This window comes from Panthera pardus, unplaced genomic scaffold (genome assembly GCF_024362965.1).
Source record: "Panthera pardus isolate Hobbes unplaced genomic scaffold, ASM2436296v1 HiC_scaffold_23, whole genome shotgun sequence".
NCBI classification, from domain to species: domain Eukaryota; kingdom Metazoa; phylum Chordata; class Mammalia; order Carnivora; family Felidae; genus Panthera; species Panthera pardus.
Window position 1 is genome coordinate 6,347,556 of NW_026526799.1, and position 19,140 is coordinate 6,366,695.

Here is a 19,140-nt window from a genome sequence, read left to right on the forward strand (position 1 = left end):
TTTATTATCTCATTTAAATGACAGGATCTAGCAGGGGCCTTGGGACACTGTTATTTTGATGTACAGATGAGTGTAAACAATAGTTTGAAAAATCTGCAACTCTTGGGAACAAAGTCTCAGGTATTGCTACTACTGCTGTGGCTGGCCGCCTAACCTCACATGGGAAGGAGAAGCTAATTTCAGTAGAAGACTAGCAGAAATCATCCAAGTATTTCCCCCACTCAGGGACTCCCTGACTTAAGCAGAGGTCCTCTCCTGGTATTTTGCAAAAATGTTAACAGTACAAGATTAAGTGGAAACAACAACAAACAGATTATATAAAATAGTGGATTTTCAGCTGATTTTTTTTTTTTTTTTTTTTTTTTGGCCAAAAGAAAAACAGAACAAACATTTGTGTGTATACGAAATGCACCCAGAACAGTATGTGAAAAATATTTCATAAAGAAAAGGGGAAATGTGTGGAAAAATCAAGGCTCAAGGCTGCCTTCCCAAGCCTTGGCTTGGGCTTCTCGCTGCCTCTCTGGGGGCAACAGGGGGTGGGGGGGCCCATCAGGCCAGGAGTGTGTTTCCTTGGGTATCTCCCCACCCTACCCCTGAAAAACGCCCAATCGGTTTGCCCAATCAGTTCATGGTGTCCTGGCACGTGCACCGGCTGGAAGGTGGAGACCGACTTTCAGCGAGGCCTGAATTTTGTCCCTAATCAGCTCTGTGAGCTCAGGTTGACCTCGTATCTCTCTTGATCTCAAATCCGCGCAGCCGGGGCTCAGGCTCCCACCCTCAGGCTCCTGTTATTCACGTGGGTCTTATTCCGCCAGGTACTTTACAGTCTCCACCACGGACGAAGGAGCATCGAAAGCAGAGCTGTCGCGGCCCCAGGAGCAAGAGGAGGTGGACACGGCGGCCAGAGACCTCAAAGGCTGGAAGGCTCCCCAGCCCGGAGGGAGCCGCAGGCACTTGGCCGGGGGGCTGGTGACCGATGGGCAGATTCGGGTTCCACGATAAGGGAGCACTTTTACCCATCAGGATGGCCCAGGATGACGACGGAGAGCGCGGGGCTGGGGAAGGAAGCACCTTGCTTTCAGTTGAGAAGCCCTGTCATTCCGGCGAATCAATCGACTGTAAACTGGGATTTCCGCAAAGGATGCCCGCGCTCTCCCCTCTCCTACACCTGCGTGAGGGTACCCGCGGGTGGTGCATTTTAGAAACGTGTCCCTCCTCCTGGGAGGCGTAGGCGAGCAACGTCACAGGGACGGGTGGGAGGGAGCAGTTACTTCCGAGGGTCGGGGCGTTCCCAGTTTTCAGTGTGTGGTGGAAACAGGCGACAACATTTCAGGTGGTCCCGATGCTACCTTCCTAAGGAGGCGAAGAATTAACCAAAAATTGTTAGCACACCCGCTGCGACCGCGGCAGGACTCGAACCTGCAATCTTCTGATCCGAAGTCAGACGCCTTATCCATTAGGCCACGCGGCCGCCCGACGCCTGGTGCTCTTTGGACAATCTAAAAAGTAATACTACCGCCCTCCAGCTTGCTTGGGACCAACCCATTTGTTTCTTGGGCAGGGGAGGTTGGACTTTGGCTCCCAGAGTTCCGCAGGGAGAGCCCACCCGGAAGTCTCCGTCTCCCCCCTGCGGGCGGACCGGTCCACTTGCGGCCCTCCTATTGGTCGCGCCGGGAGTCTCCCGCCTGCCTCTCGGGTAGCCGCGGGACGGAGCGGGGCGCAGACGGGAAGTTGCGGCTGCCAGCGAGGCGGACCGGTCGGATGGAGGCCACACGCCACCCCGAGGCTGCGTAGGCCGCGCGGAGGGAGACGCCGCTCGGTCGGCCTGGGGTCGGGAGCCGCGGCCCGGGAAGCACCGGACGGACAGAGGTTTCCGGCGGGTTCGGCCCGGGGGAGGCCGGGTCGCTGAGCGGCGGCGCAGCCCCTCCCTCTCCAGGCAGGGAGCGAGGCCCCGAGCTGGGCGGAGGCTCGTCCCAGGGCGCACCGCGGCGCCGCCGCTGGGCACGGGCACGGCCGGCCGGCCGGGCGCGCGGGGGCCGCCGCCCCCTGCGGGGCGCCCTCGGCCGGCTGGGCCACGGCCCGGGCGTGGGTGGGGGCTCCGGGGGACGGCTGCCCGCCCTGAGGGTTCGAATCCGGGGCCTGGCACCTGGCAGCGCTAGGCCCTCGGGCCGCGGCAGTCGCGGTAATGGCAGCCACCGTTTGCCGACGGCCGCGCCTCGCGACTTGTTCGCCCTGTGTCACCCAAACAGCGGTCCCGTGTGACAGGTAGAATCCTCAACCCCATTTTACAGAGTAGGAGATTGGGGCCTTAGGGAGCTTGCCCAAGGTCACGCATCTCCTAACGGCCAGAGCCGGGATTCAAACCCGCCGCGTCCTCCTCTAGGACCGTCACTCGTAGCCACTGCCTTCACCTCCCCCAAGTTCACTGATGAACCCGCTGGAAGCTCAGTTTCCTCAGGAGGGGTATTGATGATTCCCGTGGTTGTCTGGGGCCTCACTGAGAAACTGTCCCTAAAAGCTCCTGGCACGCTGCCCCGGACGCAGGAAGTGCCCAGGGAGCGACGACTCGTCACCTAACACGAAATGCCTGGGGTCCAAAATAACACTTTGTGTCGTCTGTCTCCTTCAGGATTTGTGGGTGGAAGGCAGGCATGGTCAGACCCATTTCACTGACTGGAACGCAGAGACAGGACGTGTCTCTCTCCACGGCTTTCGGCCAGTAAAAGCAGCCAAGCTGGAGCCCAAAGCCCGGTGTCCTGACTCCCAGCGGGGGGCCCCCTGCACCAACCATGAGCCGCCTGCTCTGGAAGAAGGTGGCCGGCGCCACCACCGTCGGGCCAGGGCCAGTTCCAGCTCCCGGGCGCTGGGGCTCCGGCTCCGGCCCCGCCCCCGTCCCCAGCGACGGGCCGCCGCCGCCGCGGCCGCAGCAAGTGCCATCCTCGGAGGGCGGGCAGCAGCGGCACAACCCGTTGCACATCCAGATGCTCTCGAGAGGGCTTCACGAGCAAATCTTCGGGCGCGGCGCGGAGAAGCCCGGCGAGGCCGCGGTGCGCCGCAGCGTCGAGCACCTGCAGAGGCACGGGCTCTGGGGGCAGCCGGCCACGCCCTTGCCGGACGTGGAGCTGCGCCTGCCGCCCCTCTACGGGGGCAGCCTGGACCAGCACTTCCGCCTCCTGGCCCAGAAGCAGAGCCTGCCCTACCTGGAGGCGGCCAACTCGTTATTGCGGGCCCGGCTGCCCCCCCGGCCCCCGAGCTGGGCCTGGGCGGAGGGCTGGACCCGGTACGGCCCCGCGGGGGAGGCCGTACCCGTGGCCATCCCCGAGGAGCGGGCCCTGGTGTTCGACGTGGAGGTCTGCTTGGCAGAGGGAACCTGCCCCACGCTGGCGGTGGCCATATCCCCCTCGGCCTGGTAAGTAGGGGCTGGGCTCGGGTGGGGACTTCAGCTCACGTGGGGGGCCCAGCTTAATAGTTTGGCTCAGTGAACGTTTATTGAACTCCCACTGTGTGCCAGGCGGGTGCTCTTCTAGGGACTGCGGATTCCTTGGTGAACTCAAAGAGGCTTGACCCTAGCTTTCACAGAGCTTCCATTTTGGCGGGAAGATACAGGCAGGAAACAGCCTCCCAGGCAGATGTCAGGTGGTGATAGGGGCCATGTGGAGAATTTCAGTAGACCGTTGTACTTGGGACTGACGGGGAGAGCACTTGTGGTTACCATGATTTGGTGCCTTCCCCCCCCCCTCCCCTAATAGCTTCCTGAGAAGTTAGTCCAAACTGTTTAAACAGCATTTCTGTCTGCGGACGCTATTGGTTATTGTGGGCAGGAGAACTCTCCCTTTTGTGGGACTGTCCCAGGAGGTATAAGACATTTGGCGTCCCCAGCCGCTCTCTTAAATACCAGAGCGAGTATCCTGGCAAGTCACAAATGTACTCCACCCCGAGGCAGCAACCCCCCGCCCCCCACCATCCCCAGTTGAGAAACATTGCTTCCTTCCCCCAGCCTCCCAAGCAGGCATTTTGGTCCCCAAAAGGTATATCCAAATCTCTCTTCTTTTGAAATAACTTTCTAAGTGCTACCCACGTTTCTTTTTCAAACAATGATGGCAGTCCTGTTTCTCCCCTTTTTTATTCTTCATTCCAGGATTAAAATACTATTTACAACCTTAAAGCTTTCAGGCATGGCCAGCAAAAAAGTTAGCAGTTTCTTTATTCCTATTGGAAGCTACATCTTTGTAAAGAAAGCTGCGAAATGTTAAATATGCAGTTGAAAATGGTGAAAACATGGCTAAATAGATAAGGTAGGCATTAATGGCTGCAAAGAGCGAAACTAGATTCCGCATTGATTTAGTTCCAGTGAAGATGAGCCTCTCAGTGCTTACTATGTAACTCGGTCAAGATAGAGGGAATGCGCCCATCGTTTCAGAAGGTAAAGCAGGCGATGGTGGCAGAAGGAGAATTAGGAAACCAGTGGCAAGAAAGACTTGTCTTTTGATCTCTTGGTCCTTTTTGGCCATTTTACCTGAAGTCCCCTTTTCTCTTCCTCCTCCTTCCTCTCCCTGCCCTTCCCGTCCACCTCTCATCTTCATCCCGTTGCTGCCAGAGGTGCCAGGGGCACTGCTGAGGCCTGGGCGCATCTGGGGACCTGCCTCCTGGGAGCCTGGCTATGGTGGGGAGCAGGGTTACCAGGTGGGGGCCCTCATAGCAGTCCACTTCGAACTTGGGCATGTCCCCGCCCCATAGCTGTGTAACACCAAGTTCCAGAACAGCCGGAAACTTTGGGGGGGGGGGTGGGATCGGTGGGTGGCTTAGACATCCCATAGGGCAGCTTCCCAGGGTCACCGGTAAGGACCGTGGTCATCAGCCGAGAGGGGCATCACACGGGTGTCAGCATTTCTCTGAGATTCATAGGAGAAGCGTAGAGTATTAATGGCATTGATCTGACTCATCTTAAATTTTCCAAAGTTGTTTGCATTTTGGCTTTCTTTCTTTCTTTCTTTTTTTAATCATAAATTTATAGTAAGACCGCTCTCGTGCACAGCCACAGACCCAGATCTTGGCACCAGCATGACTTTTTATTGCTACTAGAGTTCCTGTCCTCACCATAGCCTCGAATATTTGACATCTTCTAGCCTTTTCTTCAGGGGTGTTTTCAAGGGCTTTGAAAGCGGGGAGGAGGTTTCAGCCTGCGCCCCAGCGTATCAGCAGCAGTTGGAGTGTGAGTTAGATTTCAGCAGGTTGAAAACTAGGAATCTGTTTCTGCCAGTAGCCCCCTCCTCTTAAGAAACAGTTTCATGTTTGTTGAAACTGTTGAGGCAGATGGCCCCCGCCCCCCGCCCCAACCCCTGCAGAGGGTTGTAGGAAGCTCCTTTGCACCTGTGCTGGCCACACGCGGCCTGGTCACCACTTTGATGCTGACTGGCTCTGATCTGTTGGCATGATCTGTCGTTCACAGCAGGCTTTTCTTCAGTGGCCATTTCCGCATGCTTAGCCCCGCGGATCTTGAGTGCACTCCAGCCTTCCCCCCCCCCCCGGTCCCGAATTGGGGTCCTCAGTCCCTCCCGGCCCCGCCCCTGCACACGAGCACACGGTCCTTCCATTGCACAGCGCCGCCCACAAGATGTGGGATTCGGTCTGTCCTTCAGAATCTGTCCAGCCATTAGGTGATTCATCCTGTACATGTGCAGCATTTGCTTTTGGTTTTTTGTTTGTTTTCTTTTTTTGCCACTTGCAACTAAAAAAACATTTTTCCACTTTGGATTCTGTTGTAATTGTCTCTCTCCTTTGCTAGCATTTTGAACACCTGCTGTCTTGTGCTTAAAGACCTGAGGGGTTGACAGCGTTCATAAACAGCACAGACTTTGTGAACACTGGACCTAGCAAGCGCCTTGATGGCCCGGGCTGGATGCCTGTGTTGGACACCCAGTACTGTGGCACTTAGTTCCGTTTTTATCCGTGGAAGTGAAAAGTAAAGGTTTTATAACCTCCCTCCCACACACCCACCTGACCTCCAGCTCTGTGAGGGTCAGGAGCACCCCTTGGTCTTCCTGGTGTCCCAGCCGCTAGTGCAGGACCTGGCGTGTGGCGGTAGGTGCGCGGTGGGTGTTGTGGGGCGGGAGTTGAATGGCTCTGTGCCGAACCCGTCTGCCTCTCACCTCCCTCAGGTATTCCTGGTGCAGCCGGCGGCTGGTGGAAGAGCGTTACTCTTGGACCAGCCAGCTGTCGCCGGCTGACCTCATTCCTCTGGAGGTCCCAGCCAGCGCCGGCGGCCCCACCCAGCGGGACTGGCAGGAGCAGTTGGTGGTGGGGCACAATGTTTGCTTTGATCGCGCCCATATCAGGGAGCAGTACCTGATCCAGGTAAGGTTCCTGGGGCCAGCTGGAGGTTCTGGCGTGGGGTGGCCCCAGACCTCTGATCTCAGTGGCTAGGGAAGACGTCGCTCTTCTTGTAGCAGCTCAGGGCCTCCTGTTGACCAGCCTTGCCCCTGGTCCTTGTGCCCAGGACTCGCCTGGTACGGGACCTGAGTCGTCACAGAGTACTAACATCTCTTGTCTCTGTGTGGCGTTTTAGAGCTTCGTGTGGGTCTTTGGCCACACAGCCTGGCCTCACATCCTGCCTCAGCCAGGGACCAGCAGTGTGAGCGCCTTAACATCCTCAGTTTCCTTATCTGTGAAAAGAGAGATTAGATAGAGGCTCCTTAGAGCCTCGGTTTCGTTATCTGTCAAAAAAGGAAGCTGGCAGAAGCTGCCTTGTAGCATCCCCGGGGAGGTTTGAACAGTGCGCACGTCAGACACTCAGAACCATGCCCGGTGGGTGCTTGTGGCATCCTGAATTTTATGAGAGGTGTCCTTTCATCGCCTCCTCACAACCACCCCAGGAGAAAGGGCAGGCGAGGGCAGCCTTGGCGTATAGCCGAGGCTCACACAGTCTTGTGAGTAGCAGGGCTGGGCCAGGGACTGAGCCTGGGAGCTCGGAAGGCCTCGTTTTGGACACTCTGTTCCCAAGGCGGCCCTCAGAGCTGTTGCTGGAGGCCGGGGAGGACTTGAGTGTTGGGACTGAGCCAGGCCCGCACCTGCAGGGGTGGCTCGGATTTGGGAGGGCAGGCCCGTCACAGTCGGAGGGAGAAGCACGAGCACGCGTGAGCTGGTCTTCGGCGTTGGAAGGCCGTGTGACCGGAGGAGGCCGGGGTGGGGCTGGTGGGTTGACGGCACCGAAGCAGGGCTGGAGTGGCCCCAGCCGCAGCCCCTCTCCTCCTCAGGGTTCCCGCATGCGCTTTCTGGACACCATGAGCATGCACATGGCCATCTCGGGGCTCAGCGGCTTCCAGCGCAGTCTGTGGATGGCAGCCAAACAGGGCAAGCGCAAGGCCCGGCACCCCACGCAGCGAGGCCAGAAGTCCCAAAAGAAAGCCAGCGGCCCAGTGGTGAGAGCTCGCTGCCGGAGGCCAGAGCGGGGCACTTGGGACCGTCTCAGCAGCCTGCCTGCCTGCCTGCCTGTCCTGAGGCCAGGCTGATGTGCTGTATCCCTTGCTCCGGGCCCCCTAGATCTCAGCCTGGGACTGGCTGGACATCAGCAGTGTCAATAACCTGGCAGACGTGCACAGCCTCTACGTGGGGGGGCCTCCCTTAGAGAAGGAGCCTCGAGAGCTGTTTGTCAAGGGTAGCATGAAGGACGTCCGTGAGAACTTCCAGGTACGGCGCTGGAGCGGGGCTCTGGGGAGGTGGGTGTGGCAGACCCTAGCCGACCCGACCCCGGGGAGTATAGCTGCCACACCTGACCCTGAGACCTGGCCATGGTAGTGGGATGGCTGCCCACCCAGCGCCTTCCTGTCGCCTGTGCCAGGACCTGATGCAGTACTGTGCCCAGGACGTGTGGGCCACCTACGAGGTTTTCCAGCAGCAGCTACCACTCTTCTTGGAGAGGTGAGGGGGGGCCCCGGTGAGAACCCTGGGGGTCAGCAGGTTCCCGGTAGCTGGGTCCTCCGTCTTCAGGTGGTGCTGGGTCTTTGTCAGGCCGTGGACCTTGGCCTTTCCGGGTTGTGAGAATGGAGCTACTCAGTGTACTGGTGGCCACCTGGGTCCTGGGCTCTGGGTTTCTACAGAGGCCTGGAGGGGAGGGCCGAGGGCTGTGCCCGGGTTTCACGTGCCTGGTCCTGGGTAATGCAGCGCCCTCTCCGTACCCAGATCCTGAGCCGGCCATCTGAATCCTTCACATTCATCATGGTCATGTTTGCTAGCGAGTCACTCTTACGGTGTGGCCAGTCACGAGTGTCACCTAGCCTGGCTCAAATCTTGACTGTCCTAACTCGTTTGCCCTTGGGCAAGTCACTAGGTTTCTCTGAGCCTCAGTGTGTCCGTCTGTGAAGCGCACACAGATAGTACCGGACTCCCCCAGTTGTGAGCACAGCGCCTGGCACTTAGCTGTTATTCAGGGGGTGGCAGCCATTTTCACATTTGGTTCTGTAATTCCCGTGTTATCCCCGAGGATAGGGTTACCCCTAGATCTATCCAGCTTATGGATCTAGGAACTGAGGCTCAGAGAGGTGAAGCGACTTGCCCACTGTCTCACGGCTATGACATAGTCAAGCTGGAGTCGAGAGCCTGGTCTCGCTTAAGAGCTGTGCCACGTGGGTGGCTGGGCTGCGGCTTTCCGGACTGGCTCAGGTATTGGGGCCCAAGCCCGCTTTGTTGTGGTCATTGATGACCACCCTGGCCTTTGCCCCGCAGGTGTCCCCACCCAGTGACCCTGGCCGGCATGCTGGAGATGGGTGTCTCCTACCTGCCTGTCAACCAGAACTGGGAGCGGTACCTGGCCGAGGCACAGAGCACCTACGAGGAGCTCCAGCGGGAGATGAAGAAGTCACTGATGGACCTGGCCGACGACGCCTGCCAGCTGCTCTCAGGAGAGAGGTAGCCAGGCCTTGGGAGGGCAGGATCTAGGGGGGCGTGGGCCGGCCAGAGGCCTGCCTTAGCTTGGCCATCCCCTGCCCTGGTGGCCTGGCTCTGCAGGTACAAAGAAGACCCTTGGCTCTGGGACCTGGAGTGGGGCCTGCAGGAGTTTAAACAGAAGAAGTTGAAGCAGGCGAAGAGGAAGGAGCCAGTTGCAGCCAGCCAGTTGCCCACCGAGGGGGCTGGGGCTCCTGGGGATCCCAAGGACCAGGAAGGTGGGGAAGCACCGGCGGGAGGTGGGGCAGAGGTGGTCCCTGGGGAGGTCCTGGGCCCCAGGGGGCCATCGGAAGGGGCAGCTTCAGCCTTCCGGGGAGGAGTCGGCCGGGCAGGTCTTCTTGAGAGGCTCTTCCCCCCCGGGCCTGATCGTCCTGCCCACCCCGTGCAGACCCCGGCCCCCCTAGTGAGGAGGAGGAGGCTCAGCGAGATGTCACGGCCCGCGCCTGCTTGGAGCATCTGAAGGGGACCGCAGAGATCCTGCCCAAGCGCCCCCAGCACCTTCCTGGACACCCTGGGTGAGTCCTGTCCCCTCCCGTTAGGCCTCCGCTGTTCCGGGCCCCAGCACAGAGGTGGTGTGCGTGTGGGCCCTTCCTGCCTGGCTGCCGTCCGTTCTGCTGTCTTCCAGTCCTCCTGGCGTCTGCTCCCTCTGACCCCCGGCTCCCTGGTCTCACTCAGTACGAGTACACTGAACACCTGCCGTGTGCCGGGCCCACGGCAGCCACTGCACAGATAGGAACACGGCTCCTTTCCAGGAGCTCCTTCTAGGAGGAGCCAGGTGTGACGACCGGCCAGTGCAGCCGGTCTTCATAACCACGATGAGGAGGAGGAGTGAGCAGGATTGAGGCAGTACCTAATTCTCTCTGGGGAAATCAAGGCTTCCTTGAGGAGGTGATTTTTTATCTGAGCCTCATCGACTGGCAGAGATGAGAAAATGGGCGGCCAGGGCGAACAGCGGGGTACTGACTCGGCACCTGCGTGACCCGGGGTGTGTCGTCTTGGGCGGGGTGCCTCACCGCCTTGTGCTGGCTGAACTGTGCGTGAGAGGCGGAGCTTGGGAGGCCCTGGCGGGTCTCTAGAGCAGCGGTGGGGACGGATGTGCTGTCTCCTCTGGCCTGTCACCCTGTACGAAATGGAGCTTGGGAGGGAGCCCAGTCCTGGGCCCTGCTTGTGGGCCTGACATAGGATCTTTCTTTTCAGATATTTGAATTATTCTAGGGGACTTCATGGGGCCCTGGCTCATCTGGTGACCATAGACTGAAGTCATCAGAAAGCCCAGGGGGCTTTAGAGGATGGGTGGGTCAGGTCACGGGAGAAGGAACCCGGGTTGCAGTCCCACGCTGTCCTCCCCCCACCACTGTGACACTGCTCTCTTCTGGCGGGACGTAGGTGGTACCGGAAGCTCTGCCCCCGGTTAGATGACCCTGCATGGACCCCGGGCCCTAGCCTCCTCAGCCTGCAGATGCGGGTCACCCCCAAACTCATGGCGATGACCTGGGATGGCTTTCCTCTGCACTTCTCGGAGCGGCATGGCTGGGGGTACCTGGTGCCCGGGCGGCGGGACAACTTGGCTAAGGCACCGGCGGAAGCTGCCCTGGCATCAGCTGGGGTGGCCTGCCCCTACAGGTGAGGCTTAGGCTCAGGGCAGGAAGGGGCGGAGCCTAAGGACCTTTTCCCCCTGCTGAACGACGCAAGCCCAGCTCGGGCTAGTGGGAAGAGCTGGGGTCTGAGAGTCTGGGTTCTTTTTTCCGTGGCTGCCCTTTCCACCCGGGCCTTGGCGCCCTGTGGAGGTTTAACGCCCTGCCCTTGGGTCTTGCCGGACCCCAGCTGCCTTCACAGGAACGTCAGAGCAGGGGCCATCAGAAGCAGCAGGGCAGACGGGCTTGAGTGTAAGGTACTGAGCGCTAGCGATGGTCTGTGTTCGTAAACCTTTTGTTGCGGTGCTCCCCTCACGTGAGACACCGTGGTTCTCCCCATCTTAGAGTTGGCAGAATAAAGGCCTAGGAAAGCCGGCTGACTTGTCTAAGGCCCTAAACCCTGAGCTTTTGACAGGTGTTGGGGACAAGCCATGGCACTTGACGTGGCCCAGGTTGAGAGTCCTGGCTCTGCAGGCCAGCCTGAGTCATCCGTGGGGTCTTCGGGACAAAAGGGGCTGGGGTCCAGCAGGGGCGGCCGGGCTTGACCTCCCTCTGCTCCAGGGGAGCAGAGCTTTTCCAGGGGAGGCGGTGGCCGTGTGCTCGGGAGGAGCTTAGATCTGGGTCAGACCAGCCCTGGCACCCTAGCCTGCCACCGGTGGGCCGTGTCCCTTGTGATTTGCCACTCCCGAAGAACCAGGGAAAGCGCCGTCCGGCTCTGCCTCAGGGCTGGTTCTGAGGACTGACAGGGAGTTGTGGAAGGCCCCCAGCGAGCTGCCCGGCCCCGAGCGGGCCCCAGTAATCAGAGGCTGCTGCTGCTGTTCTCTGCCCAGAGCCATCGAGTCCCTGTACAGGAAGCACTGTCTTGAACAGGGGAAGCAGCAGCCGGAGCCCCAGGAGGCAGGCCTGGCGGAGGAGTTCCTGCTCGCCGACGACAGCGCCGTGTGGCAGACGGTGAGGGCGGCCCCGAACCTGGGCTCTGGAGTCTCTGCTCCCTCCCAACGACCCACAGCCTTGTTGGGGGCGGTGTGGGGGAGGTGGGGGACGACACTGGGGGCACTGGGTCACTCACCCCAGGCTGGCTTGGGCTGTGTGAATGTCTTGGGGAGGGGCCGGTGGAGCTGGGCCAGCCTGGCCCCCTGCTTCACTTCTGGGCACCTGGGCCCATCCAGGTGGAAGAGCTGGGCTGCCTGGAGGCGGAGGCGGAGGCCAGGGAGGAGCGCTGTGGAGCAGCAGTCCCCGATCAGCCCCCGGCTCCGGTGAGCGGGGCTTCTGCTCTGGGCTTCTCTGGGTGGGTGCTGGGTGGCCGGGCCCTGCTCTTGTGCCCAAGTCGCTCTCCCCTGCCAGAGAGTTCCCGAGGTCTCCGGGGGGTTGGGGAGAAGCTGCCTTGCCCTTGGGTTGCCCAGCGTTTGTCGGAGGCCTAGGAGGAAGCCTGATCCTTGGGGCCATCCTGCCATCTCCCAGCTTCCTGTTCGCCTCTTCAGGCCCTTTTCCCACGCCCTACCCCGTGGCCCTCGCTGAATGCAGGTGCTGGAGCAGGGCCTCATCTAGGTGTGTGGCCCCCACAGACTGCTGCTGGTGGCCCCAGAGCCAGCCAGCCGGCCTATCACCATGGCAACGGACCTTACAATGACGTGGATGTTCCCGGCTGCTGGTTCTTCAAGCTGCCTCACAAGGTGTGTGTCCGGTTCACGGCTGTGCTGCCCTCGCTGTGCTGGGGGCCCACGGGCCCCCAGGGTGACTCGGGCCCGGAACCGCCCTCTGCAGGAACGACATGCCTGATGGGGCAGAGCGTGATCCCAGACGGCTCACCGTCTCTCAGTGTGTTTTCCGAGGGGCGTGGCGGTGGGACGGAATGACATAGGGCCTGTTGGGTGTCCGCCACCACATCTGTTGCATGATGGCTTCTGTTGACTGATGGTTTGTTGCCCGGGTCAACTGTGGTCCGGAAGCAGATGATCTTCTTTCTGACGTGTCATCAGAAGGTCACTAGCAGCCTAACGCTGGTCCCAGTGCCTGCGTCACTCCCCTCCCTTCATCTCACGTCAGTACAAGGAGGGTGAATGCAGTACGTGAGATGTCTTGAGAGGGGGAAGCCACGTTCGCTTCACGTTTATTACAGGTCATTGCTCCGTTCTGTTCTATTAGGTATTGTTAATCTCCCTGCGTGTAGTTAAGTTTTATCGTAGATACATAAGGAAAAAAGCATGTATGGGTCAGCATTGTCTGTGGTTTCAGGCATCTGGGGATCTTGGAACGCACCTCTCCCCCCGCCCCCCACACACAGACAAGGGGGGATGGCTGTGTCGTGAAGGGAGCGGGTGTGTTGCAATCAGGGGTTTGCCCCAGGCTGCTCTGCACGAGGTTCTGGGCTCAGTGTTGGGCGGAGCTGAGGTGCACAGGGCATTGATGGGCTCTCTGGCCAGGGGTCTGCCACCAGCTTCCAGCCCCTGCTCCCTTTGCCCTTTCCAGGATGGCAGCAGCTTCAATGTGGGCAGTCCCTTTGCCAAGGACTTCTTGCCCAAGATGGAGGACGGCACGCTACAGGCCGGCCCAGGAGGCGCCAGTGGGCCCCGTGCCTTGGAAATCAACAAAATGATTTCTTTCTGGAGGAATGCCCATAAACGAATCAGGTGGGCCACTGTCGGAGGGCAGAGACATGTTGTCTATACTCCTGGCCACGCCGCGGCAGCCCTGGCCCCTTTCCCCCCACCTTGCACCCCTGACCCAAGGCCCGGCTACTGGTTCTGGTCCCGTGGGAACGCAGGCAAGTCTCTTGCCTCCCTAGCTTCAGTTTCCGTGCTTACGTTGAAAGAGTGGTGCCGTAGGGCCTTGATGGTGTAGCTGCTGGAGCCCTGGGTGTGGCTGAGGACCGTGGAGGGTTGGTGGCCTGAGAGCTGCATCCGGGACTGGGAGCTGGGTCCTGAGGCTGAGAATGGCAGTGGACTCACCCTCAAGGCTGGCTCGGCAAGGGGGGTGGGGGGTGGGGGGGCTCCAGCAGCATGCTGCTGCGACAAGGGCACTTCCCTGGCTGCTGAGGTCCGTCCCAGGCGTGGCCGAGGCACTCGTGGCAGGACTGACGTAGTGGCCTGGCCAGGTCTCAGGTGGCTTACGCTCCTGAGTGGTAGGTTCTTGGGCCCGTCCTGAATGCAGTCTGTGTGAAGAGGGGGAGGCTGGGCAAGGAGGGGGCACAGTAGCCTCCAAAGCTGAGCCTGGGGGTGGATTCTCCTCACGGACGTCCTAAGCCTCAGTCCATCTGTCCCCACAGCTCCCAGATGGTGGTGTGGCTGCCCAGGTCAGCTCTGCCCCGTGCCGTGACCAGGTATGGCCTGCCGGGTGGTTGTGGGGATCGCAGAACTGAGTGGGGACGGGCCCGAGGACCCTGGCAAACTGCCGAGACTCGTGTCCTCCCCCACCCTGCCAGGCACCCCCGCTATGATGAGGAAGGCCGCTACGGGGCCATCTTGCCTCAGGTGGTGACCGCCGGCACCATCACCCGCCGGGCTGTGGAGCCCACGTGGCTCACTGCCAGCAACGCCCGGGTACGTGCCCTCTGCGCCTCTGGACGTTGCGCTTCCTCTCCTGTGTCTCTAGAAACTGGGGTGTGGAGGGCCTTCGGTGAGGAGCAGGAGAAGGAACCGAAGATCTGGGGCAGGCGGGACTCAAGTTCAAATCTAGCTCCACGGCTCGTCTGTTCCTTCAGCAGACGTGATCTGGGTACCGCCTCGTAGCCAGATGTTGACGTGTGCGTGATCTGTACGGCCGCGGTGGTGTTTAGGTGGGGCCAGGGTCAGGTCAGGCGTGGAGGGTGGGCGTCTTTACCTGTCGCCCTCACTGCTGCCAGCTGGCCCTCCCCGGCACTGTGGAGTTTGGGGCAGTTGTGTGGCGTTTTCTAAAACTGCCCCCTCGGGAGAGGCCCAGCATCCTCCCTCAAGTCTGGCTCCGGGGAGCGGGTGGGAGGTGTCTCACCAGGGTAGCTGGTGAGGGTCTGACCTCGCTGTTGTGCAGCCTGACCGAGTAGGCAGCGAGTTGAAGGCCATGGTACAGGCCCCACCCGGCTACGTCCTCGTGGGTGCCGACGTGGACTCGCAGGAGCTGTGGATCGCGGCTGTGCTTGGAGACGCCCACTTCGCGGGCATGCACGGTGAGCCGGAAGCGGGGCCGGGCCGTTCGCTGGCAAAAGGTCTCCGAGCCGCCCTTCTCACGCCCGCCTCTACCCGCTCTGCCCCTCCCCGCAGGCTGCACGGCCTTCGGCTGGATGACACTGCAGGGCAGGAAGAGCAGGGGCACCGACCTACACAGTAAGACCGCCTCGACGGTGGGCATCAGCCGTGAGCACGCCAAGATCTTCAACTATGGCCGCATCTACGGGGCGGGACAGCCCTTCGCCGAGCGCCTGCTCATGCAGTTCAACCACCGGCTCACACGTCAGGAGGCAGCCGAGAAGGCCCAGCAGATGTACGCCGTCACCAAGGGCCTTCGCAGGTGAGGGTCCCTCCCCCGTCTGTTACCCCCGGGGCCTCAGGCCTGCCCTGCTCCCCTTTACTGCTCTCCTCCCGTTTCCCATCACCTGAGCCTTCTCTTGGCCCCTTGCCGTTCAGACCTCTGACCTTGCCCCAGGACGGTTTGTCCTTAGGTTGTGCCATTTGCTGCTTTAATAACCTTACACAGTCTTCCTCATAGAGCGAAGGCTGTCCTTTTGTTGCGTTGCCACCGAGTGGCGGCACGTCGACAGCCGTGGTCATGCAGAACACCCAGGGGGAACCGGGCAGGCCCTGGGTGGGACAGCAGGAGTTGATAGGAAGGAGCCGTGCAACACCGGACTCCCTTGACTGTGCGACAGGAGGAAGCCTCCCCAGGCTCCAGCTCGTTCCCTCTGGCGGCGCCTTTTGTGTGCTCAGGGTTGTAGTGGGCTCCTAGGAGGGTTCCCGAAGCAAGTGTTGGAGGAGAGGTGCACGGCCAGCTTCCGTAGGTACGCTCTGCAGCGACCGTGTCCAAGTAGCCGGCCACCTCGTGAGACCGAAGGGTAGGCAGGTGATGGTGTGGCGGTGACTATACACGTGCAGACGGGGGGGCGGGGGTACCATGCAGAGTAGGGGGGGTGTGCGGCTTGCACGGGGGGCGCAAGAGCAGTGAGAGGTCGGGCTGTCAGAGAATCTGAAGGCGTCACACAAGAGTCTGGGTCGTGAGCGCGGGAGGGGGAGCCTTGGTGCTGCTTTGAGGTGGTGAGTGACAAGGCTCCGGAGCCATGAGGGGACAGGCCTGGTGTTGTCACAGGCTGCGAAGCCAGGAGTCGGGTGACGGGAATGGAGGTCATCAACCGGCCTGGCTGTGGTCATTTTCTCTGGATGCCCTTTTCCCTTCAAGGAGCTTCCCATTTGCTACTGCCCCTCCGGCCAGGCTGCTGGCCTTTGCTGCCTCCGGAACTAAAACATGGCAGCTGTTGGTCATTCGGTGGTTCCTGACCGCGTCTGCGGCATCTGCCTTCGTGGCGGAATCTGTCCCTTACTGGGCTACCGTGGCACAGCCCACAATAGCCCGGGCTCCTGTCTGGGCTTCACCTTTGCCCGGCGACTCCCTTGCTGGCTCTCGGCTGGTTTCTCCCTGAAGCAGAGCCCGTGGGGATCTGGGGACACTCCTGGCCCCGGGCTTGGCACACAGGAGGCGATCCCACAGGAACGGTAATGATGACGCTGCCCCTAGGTACCGGCTTTCGGATGAGGGGGAGTGGCTGGTGAGGGAGTTGGACCTCCCCGTGGACAGGACTGAAGATGGCTGGGTTTCCCTGCAGGATCTGCGCAAGATCCAGAGAGAAGCTTCAAGAAAGTGAGCGCCCTCTGTGTACCAAGGACGGTGGGGAGGGGTCCGGGCTGGCCCCAGGAGAGCTGCGATGCCTCGTTTTCAGTTCTGAGAGGCTGAAAGGCAAAGCTTCCCCTTTCCCCCCCTGGTCCCCAGGTCACACTGGAAGAAGTGGGAGGTGGTCGCCGAACGAGCGTGGATGGGGGGCACAGAGTCAGAAATGTTCAACAAGCTGGAGAGCATCGCCACGTCTGACACCCCATGTACCCCCGTGCTGGGCTGCCGTATCAGCCGAGCCCTGGAGCCCTCGGCCGTCCAGGGGGAGGTAATCTCACTGTCCTTGGAGCCCGAGCAGAGGGGTCACGGGAGGGCAGGGCTCCTCCCCAGAGCGAGCTGGTGTGCGGCACCACCCCTCTGACCCATGCCCTCCTTCCCCCAGTTTATGACCAGTCGTGTGAACTGGGTGGTGCAGAGCTCTGCTGTGGACTATTTGCACCTCATGCTCGTGGCCATGAAGTGGCTTTTTGAAGAATTTGCCATCGACGGGCGCTTCTGCATCAGCATCCACGACGAGGTCCGCTACCTGGTGCGAGAAGAGGACCGCTACCGCGCGGCCCTGGCCCTGCAGATCACCAACCTCCTGACCAGGTACGCGGGGCCCGGGGCCTCTCTGGCCGGCCACGTGCTCCTGTGCGGGGCTGTGGACCAGGCTCGGGCATGCTCTGTGCGTTTTCACTGCCCCAGAAGTGCTGGTTTCAGGTTTTATGTCTAGTTGAAAAAGACGGTCTTGAAAAGACCGGTCTCAACTTTTAAGAAAGATTTCTTGGGTTTGAAAAGTATGTACCCAGACCAGATCAGGGAGGTAGTGAGAGAGGTCTGGGAGGTGTTCTGAAGAGTGGCTGTCCTCTTGTCCTCCCCTAGGCACACACCTTGGTTTTGCAGATCAAACGCCAGATAGCTTTTCTCCGTTCGGACGAGAGGGTTTTCTTTCATCCGTAAATGTTTCCTTAAGTGCCAAAAGTTTGTTATTTGGACTACCAACAGAAAACATTGTTAAATGTGACTTAGAAAGTATTTTTATAGTAAGATTCCTAGTTTACGTGCCTTAAATGGTAACTATAGTTCCATGTTAGTCTGCCACTCAGAACCAGTTTGGGACCCAGATCTGTCCTAATGGGCAAATAAGAAGTACTCTGCACATTAACACGGTCTCCGCTGCCCTCTTACAGCTAAGGGTCCTCATAGGTTTTGAATATCGTTTGGCCCAGTAAGTCAAATTTTGTACGTCAATAAAGCGGACCAAACCGTGGGGGGAGAAAAGATGTGTTTGGGTCCCTGATTTCATTTTGGTGTCGGCGGGAGGGGTCCGGCTGCTGGGTGGAGGGCTGTGCTGGACACGCCTGAGAGGAGGTGGGGTCTTTTTCAGGTGCATGTTTGCCCATAAGCTGGGCCTGGATGACCTGCCCCAGTCAGTCGCCTTTTTCAGTACAGTCGATATTGACCAGTGCCTCAGGAAGGAAGTGACCATGGATTGTAAAACCCCTTCCAACCCAACTGGGATGGAAAGGAGATACGGGATTCCCCAGGGTGAGCTCCATGCATTTGTTTGTTGTGCGTAGAACACAAGGTGGACTCGAAAGCCATCTCGGGCAGCGGGAAGCTCAAGGCTGCCGGCGGCTCCTCCAGTTAATCATGTGCCGCAGGCCCGAGGTGAACATGCTGTTCAAATCGCAGAGGAACGGGTTTCTAGAGAGCTGTTCACGTACACAAAGAAACCAGACCTCAAGATATTCGCTATGTACTATTATTCTCTCTCCAACCACACCAAAAATGCATTTTAAGATTTATTGTATAAACTCAAAGTGCATTCTCAAGAAAAAAAAAAACTGTGCTTTGAATAATCTGAACAAGTTAAAGCAACAACTTCTTTAGTACAGAACAGACACTCCCACTCCTCCGGCCTCCCCGCTCCCTTCCGGGCGCAGAGGTACAGTTCTCGAGGAAGCATCCTAACCAGCTTGCACTCTCTTTCAGGTGAAGCGCTGGATATTTACCAGATAATTGAACTCACCAAAGGCTCCTTGGAGAAATGAAGCCCGCCTGGACCGTAGCTCTGCCCGGAGGCCCTGTATTTGCTCCCGTGGAGCTTCGTCAGGGCGGTGCGGGCTCCCACACTCAGGCTTTCAGCTGTGCTTTTTGCAAAAGGGTTTCCCTCGGGCCAGCCCTTCGTCAGTAGCAGGACCTGCCAGGCACGACGGCCTCTACCTGAAGGTGCAGTCGAGTTCAATGGGTTCGGAACCAAGACGCTAACACTGGTGCAGGCTGTGGGACAACGGGGCACTGTTGCTTGCTGGGTACAAAGAAAGCAGAAGCCCCAAAGTTCACATTAACTCAGGCATTTCATTTATTTTTTCCTTCTCTTCTTGGCGGGTTCTTTGTTCTGTCCCTCGTGCTCTGACGCAGTGCCCTAGAAGGGGAGAGAAGTCATGCTCTAATGTGATAAGCCTGCTCAGAGGCAGTGGAAATAAAAACAAAAATCCTTTATCTTCTCACCAAAGCCTGTGGTGGTGGTGCTTTCTCCACAGACAGAACAACCTCCTAGGAGTGGGAGGGGGAAGAGCGGGGAGGCCTCTAAAGTAGCGGAGCAGGCCTGTGCTAATGCCTTTCCTGTGGACAGACACGGGCGAGGACAGAGGCGCCTCGGTGCTGGGTGGCCCTGCGCCGGCTCAGTAAAAGGGCAGGAGACAGGGCCAGGTGTGTTACAGCCTGG

At 59.6% G+C, this 19,140-nt stretch overlaps 2 protein-coding genes and 1 non-coding gene across 3 annotated transcripts in view; 1 reads left to right on the forward strand and 2 right to left on the reverse strand.

Moving 5' to 3' along the window:
* Positions 1 to 1,398: 1,398 nt before the first annotated feature.
* TRNAR-UCG (transfer RNA arginine (anticodon UCG)) lies at positions 1,399 to 1,471 on the reverse strand. Its single transcript has one exon. It is a non-coding gene; the product is annotated as a tRNA-Arg (tRNA).
* A 285-nt stretch (positions 1,472 to 1,756) lies between these two features.
* POLG (DNA polymerase gamma, catalytic subunit) lies at positions 1,757 to 18,522 on the forward strand. Its single transcript, XM_019460229.2, has 23 exons — positions 1,757 to 1,869; positions 2,630 to 3,409; positions 6,159 to 6,354; positions 7,254 to 7,418; positions 7,540 to 7,686; positions 7,838 to 7,917; positions 8,722 to 8,904; positions 9,004 to 9,158; positions 9,329 to 9,455; positions 10,327 to 10,563; positions 11,405 to 11,525; positions 11,744 to 11,830; positions 12,140 to 12,247; positions 13,044 to 13,204; positions 13,840 to 13,893; positions 13,996 to 14,113; positions 14,580 to 14,715; positions 14,810 to 15,056; positions 16,275 to 16,397; positions 16,527 to 16,695; positions 16,810 to 17,018; positions 17,797 to 17,957; positions 18,405 to 18,522. Exons 2-23 carry the CDS (start codon positions 2,790 to 2,792, stop codon positions 18,461 to 18,463), a joined length of 3,663 nt encoding a protein of 1,220 aa, XP_019315774.2. The 5' UTR covers positions 1,757 to 1,869; positions 2,630 to 2,789; the 3' UTR covers positions 18,464 to 18,522.
* The window catches only part of FANCI (FA complementation group I), a 102,630-nt gene continuing 101,691 nt past the window's right edge, over positions 18,202 to 19,140 (reverse strand). The window contains exon 38 of the mRNA XM_019460228.2: positions 18,202 to 18,837. Within this exon, the coding sequence (XP_019315773.2) occupies positions 18,775 to 18,837 (63 nt within the window). The 3' untranslated portion in view covers positions 18,202 to 18,774. The remainder of the gene's footprint in view (positions 18,838 to 19,140) is intronic.

Bases quoted from the DNA above. Each gene is read 5' to 3' on its own strand.
- POLG (XM_019460229.2), top strand. From the start codon at position 2,790: ATGAGCCGCCTGCTCTGGAAGAAGGTGGCCGGCGCCACCACCGTCGGG. The intron at 10,564-11,404 runs GTGAGGCTTAGG...TTCTCTGCCCAG, and splicing joins GGGGTGGCCTGCCCCTACAG to AGCCATCGAGTCCCTGTACA. The intron at 17,019-17,796 runs GTACGCGGGGCC...GGTCTTTTTCAG, and splicing joins ATCACCAACCTCCTGACCAG to GTGCATGTTTGCCCATAAGC.